The 5578-nt window shown below is 40.8% G+C and overlaps 1 protein-coding gene across 1 annotated transcript; it reads right to left on the bottom strand.

The window, feature by feature from the left end:
- Positions 1–2775: 2775 nt before the first annotated feature.
- Positions 2776–5290, bottom strand: socs3a (suppressor of cytokine signaling 3a). The gene is made up of 2 exons (XM_074696580.1): positions 5122–5290; positions 2776–4574 (listed from the first exon to the last, which is right to left on the bottom strand). Exon 2 carries the CDS (start codon positions 4429–4431, stop codon positions 3811–3813), a length of 621 nt encoding a protein of 206 aa, XP_074552681.1. The 5' UTR covers positions 4432–4574; positions 5122–5290; the 3' UTR covers positions 2776–3810.
- Between the last annotated feature and the right edge of the window lie 288 nt (positions 5291–5578).

The raw sequence follows: 5578 nt of genomic DNA on the forward strand, positions 1-5578 counted from the left end.
GTGGAATCACGTGATCACAGAGAATACCAGGGAATTTCTCAAGAGCGATGCACTAAGCTTTTAATAGCCATACCCTCATAAACTGTTTCCAACTGCTGTAAAGTCTTACATGTACAAAGACCTTTGACAAATGATTACTTCTGATTAAATCTGTCGTAAAGTGACAGTATTTCGCTGACAGATGCTTCAAAATACTTTTATTTTACAAACTTCAGGTCTCATGAACTCTGTGCAGAGCCTCACAGAAAAAGACTCTTGAATTGTGCAACAAAAAAAACATTCATCTGTTTCCATTTAATTCCACATGTGTCTGCATTTCTTTCCATTGGGTAATGTGTTTACATTGTGCTCAGGCTTCCAGGGAATATAAGCCTTGTATCATGGGTATTTTTGGACACTCAGCAGATTTGCATTAGCCTGCACTTATTTGGTATCTTATTATCTTGTATTCACTGCTCCAAGCCTTCTTCAAAACTCATTTCCTTAAAAACACTTTCCAAATTCTGTGTAATTTCAGAAAAAGTATTTTTTCCAGCAGATTTACGAGACAAATTACTTTTCTCAAAGGCCTGTTAATGAGTATTTTTGAGGAACAGTGCTATCAAAGACTTTGCTGAGAAAAGGAAAGAGGCATCATCGTAGACCACTCACGGAGCACAAATCACCTCAGAGACCCTTTATCTCTCTCTCTGAGCCCCTTTGGCTGAGGGGAAACCATAAAGTGCTGCTGAAGCAGGTAGAGCAGGAGCTTGTTCCCGTAATTATGTTGGATATGCAGGTTATTGCAGATTCCCGTTCATCCATCATTTTTTAGTAGTTTACAGTAAACGCACGGAGCGATGCTGGCTGTAGTCTGTCTCTATGTGTCAGGATGATAGAGCTGTGTGCTAACAGTGGGAGCAAGAAGCTTCATCTGAGAGGATTACTAATTAATAAGACACTGCACAAATAAGATAAATGTGGATTATTAAAATATGATCAGGGGTTTTCATCATGTGGATTGCTCAGTGTGTTTTTTTTTTGTTTGTTTCTTTTTTTTTTCCATGAATTTTCAATTTCGGATCGTGCTCTAACATTGCTTGCATGTGTGATGATGAGGACAAAAACAGCTTTAGGGCCTCGAGCCTCTCCACTTCCAAATTACTCACCAAAATCCACCTTTTTGCAAATGGCTTTAATGTATGATTGCCTGCAAATGTACTTTCTTCAAAATTTCAGAAAAGCGCTTCATAAATAAAATGTGTTTTTTATCCTTATTATTTTGTAAAATATGCATGAAAAAAATAGAATATTCAAAAAAATTATGCACAAAGAATAAATATGATGAATGCAATAAGAGCCGGGCCTGTTTTGAAAAGACATCCATGGAATCTGTCAACAAATAAATAAATAAAACTTAGCATGAAAGGAAAAAGTGTACATGAAAAGTTGTGAAAATCTGTCATGTATGTATCAAAAGTGCTTTTGACGTGTTTCATTGACAGTCAGGCTAATAAAATAGTGTTGTTGTAAAACATGTCTAAAAACTCAGACTCTGCTCCAGTTAAATGTTTTATGGTTTGTTTTTTAGTTTTTAATGATTTATTTATTGTTTTTTAGAGCAATTAAATAATACTTTAAGTACCTGGCCCTTTGTTATTGATTTATTTGTTTTATTTATTGACTTATACATACCTGCACCATCTTTTATGTACAACTCTTATGTGCAACACAGTTGTGGTTGTTTTTAAAGTGCTTTATAAATAAAGTTAAGTTGAGTTGTTTCATAATTTCTGAGATGTTGGAAAGTACCCTGTGTAGATAAAGTAAAGTGAGATGCCGAAATAAATTATGACTTGTTAATTTTAAAACAGAAAACATCTCAAATCTGTCAGAGGAAACAGTAAAATAAAAGGAGGAAGGCCATAAAGTGTAGAACATGCTCTAAAAATAATCCCTTATAGTTTATGCTGCAGTAGAAGCTTGTGTGCGTCACGGTGCAGCTGTTTTAAGGGGTATTGACATATTTCCTGATTAGATGCTTTATCTACATAAGAGCGCTAAAACACCACGGTCTGGTTTATGTTTTGTGGTTTGAAGCCTCATGCGGGCTGGCATGCAGGTAAACAGACAGCATGTCATGTCGTTTCAACTCAAGAACACATTGTTCCTGTTCCTGTTAGGTGATTACCAGATGCGGTAAACACAACTGGTGTTTGAATTCCTCCGTACTAGAGCACACATGTTGACATTCTTCAGCGTGAGAGCGTTAACAGGGCAATGGACTGTTTCTGAGAATGAGCTGAAAGCAGACTGCCCTAGCATTTTGTGTGTCAGAGCATGTTAGGTCATGCTAACACCTACGGAGAATGAAAATGAGTCACAGTAGGACAAAGGAGTCAGCCTGCAGTTCTCTAGAAGACTGCGTTGCAGTTCTGTTGTATTTTGCCTGAAGCAGCTGCTCTTCTAAAGAGGAAGACAGAATTACAAGAGCAAATAGACACATTTGACTCTGTTTGGAGATAAAACTAAATGTGTGGTGTCATTAGAGAAAATGATTAAAAAGAAAAAATAGTCAGACACTTTTGCTGGAGTAGATTTCTTAAAGTGCCTGACTATTTTGACCACACTTTTTAAGTTTTGAAGGACATCAAAAAACCTGTTGCTCGGCTTGTGTAGGAAATTTGTGTATGTATAATGTGTTTCACTATTAGTGATGTTTATACTCAAACAGGATGACTCAATATAAATCCAATCAAACGCTGAAGTCTCATTTCAAAGAAAAATAGTGCTCTTTATTATAAATTAATGTATTTTCCATACAAATATAAATAAGTGCAAAGTTGTATCAGTCTGTCTTTTTTGTCAAACTTCTCAAAATATCTTCAAGCATTCACAGCCAGAGGTTTGGCTGGTTAGAAGTACATCTTTATAAAAGACAGCACAAAAAAAACAGATTCCACTTCATTTCACTCATGTAAACTCATGAAAATAAGACACAGTTTTCATTCTTTTCTTTGTGTAGAAAAGACAGATACCATATTTCATACATTCATTCACAAGAAATGGCAATCCTGTCTGTGCAACATAGGAACTACCACATGTTTTGGTGCATATGTCCTCCCTAACAGTGGTTCTGTTCTCTCAAGTAAGGCCCTGTAGGATTCAGTCATGTTGGAGCTCCAACAATTTGCTGTCTAGTTCAGGCAAGTTTGGCAGAAACACTTCACCTCTTCATGACAAATTAAAAAACTTGTTTCCATATGGTCTGGTCCTCAGATTCAGATATTTTAAAGGCTCTTTTCCACCCAGACACTCATCTGTGCTCTTTCCACTGTCTCTGAGTTTCCAGCACACACTTGGTCAGAGATCCCGGGATGCTGAATGGAGGCGTCTCAGATTATCACCCAACGTCAGCAAAAAAAAAAAAAAAAAAGTCAGCCTCATTGTAAAAGCAAGTCCAGCTTTAATGGATGGATGGTTTTCTAAGGCCAGTGTGTGTGTGTGTTAGCACTGAGTAGCAGCAACAGCAAAAGGGAACCTGTGTGTCATCAGTCTGTCGACAGCTGACTGTGAGGCGTGCTGTCGTTTTCAGTAAGTTTTACGTCATCAGCAGAGGGTGCTCTTTTTCATGTGGCCTCTTGCAGTTTTGTTCTTTCTTAGATGAAAACTCCACATCTTCTCTTTGGACTGCTGTCTGCGTCACGTTGCGTCAGAACTCTTATCTGCTTCTCTGGTCACTCTGCTCGATTTCACACAGCACACCACATCTCTTCCTCCTGCCTCTTCTATTCAACTCTTTGCCCCTTCAAGAGCATAAGTCCAACATCTCTAGATAGGAGAATCATACTCCTGGAGGAAGTCCTTCAGAGGGTGAGGAAGTTGGTCTATTCTGGAGGAAATGTCCAAATGTCCATTCATTGTTTTCCTGCACAAATGCTGCAGGGTGGATAAGCTACATGACAGAGGTTTGATGAGCTCCAGAGGGATCTTCTGGCCTCCAGACTGAATGTAGTAAATACTCCCACTGCGTGTGTTCCCTATGCTCTGAGACATGTAGTAATGCACCAGCTTGAGGACACAGTTAAAGTGAGGGACCGACTGAATGTTTTTCGGGTCTGTCTGCAGGTAAAAAGAGGAAGAGTCACACTGGATGCGCAGGTTTTTGGTGCCAGCTGCAGTCTTGACACTGAGGGCGAAAAGGTGCCGGGTGTCCGAGCTGTCCCGGATGAGGAAAGTCCCAATCGGCTCATTTGCCAGCATGGCGTTGGCCTCTTTTCCGTTGATGGCGCTCCAGTAGAAGCCGCTCTCCTGCAGCTTGTGCAGCGTGTCCAGGACCATCTGGTACTGCGTCTTGGAGGAGAAAGTCTTGTAACGCTGAGGCAGCCGCATGTTGGGGGATTCCAAAAAGCTGCTGCTCATTGCGAAGTCAAACTTGCTGTGAGTTACCATGGCGCTGTGCCCACTCTTGAGGAAGCCTGGGGGAGCACGGAGCACCACACAGACAGGAGGAGATGAGGTGACGGGGTCAAACGGAGGTTCAGTGGGTTGCGGTGAGGGGTATGAAGAGGTTAAAGTGTCTGGAAATGAAACACCTGAGGAGACAAGAAGAAGGGTGTAAGATGAGAGAAAGCAAATAAGACCTCCAGTAATAACATAGATGTGATTTAATCCTCCTGAGAGTATTCTTTAACCCTTTTTGGCAGCTGTTTTTCCAGATGTTACTCTGAGCATCCTCTGGCTGCGCTGAGGAAATAACCTCAGAGCGCTTCTTTGCCATCTAATGATAAAAACACTTCCCAAAGACAGAGTAACCCTTCTCTGTGTGGGAGATTTAACCCAAATCAAACATGAATCCTTTGTATTAACTTCCAGCTACTTCTGGGAAACTTTCTGAGTGCGTGTGTGTGTGTGTGTGTGTGTGTGTGTGTGTGTGTGTGTGTGTAATCTGCGCTCTAGTGGAGCCATTACGGTCACTTCCAGTAAGGACGCCGTAATCCTCCTGATTGCGTAATTTACATGCCGGGACCGGCTTCACTGAACAAACTAGGACACTTGCATCTTGACACTCGCAGTGTCCATGCAGTAGCTTTAAAAAAAAAAATCAAGGAAACACTTTTTAAAAGCTAAAAATGTCCTTACCTTTAACGCTTCTCCAAACGCACTCTTGAAGAATTAATCCAAGTGGATGTTTGTTCACAGTTATCCTGCAGTTGTCCGTCAGGTTTAAAGCTGTTCGGACACAAACTTGTCTCTGTGATGTACTTTTCTTTCTCGGTGTGGAGCAGCTCAAGAGTTGCGGACCCACTGAGCTGTGTGTCAGTAATGAAGAAGCAGGCGGAGAGGAGGGTTTATAATGAGGACGCTCCGCCTCCCTTCCAGGAAAGCCTGTGCTGTTGGCACATTGTCAGGAAAGCAGTTATTTATTTTTTTTGAGGATTCCAGCTATGCGAAGCGCCCTCCCTCCTCCTCCCTCCCCCTCCCTTTCCTCCAAAATGAAGTTAAGGAGGAGTTCCAAGCAGCGCTTATTTACATTCAGCAACCATAGTAACTTTTAGCACAATCTAACACCTATCCAAGACTTTTCATGAGCACAAAT

Source organism: Halichoeres trimaculatus, unplaced genomic scaffold, assembly GCF_033239565.1.
Source record: "Halichoeres trimaculatus isolate MK-OKI-2021-1 unplaced genomic scaffold, fHalTri1.1 fHalTri1_scaffold_20, whole genome shotgun sequence".
NCBI classification, from domain to species: Eukaryota; Metazoa; Chordata; class Actinopteri; order Labriformes; family Labridae; genus Halichoeres; species Halichoeres trimaculatus.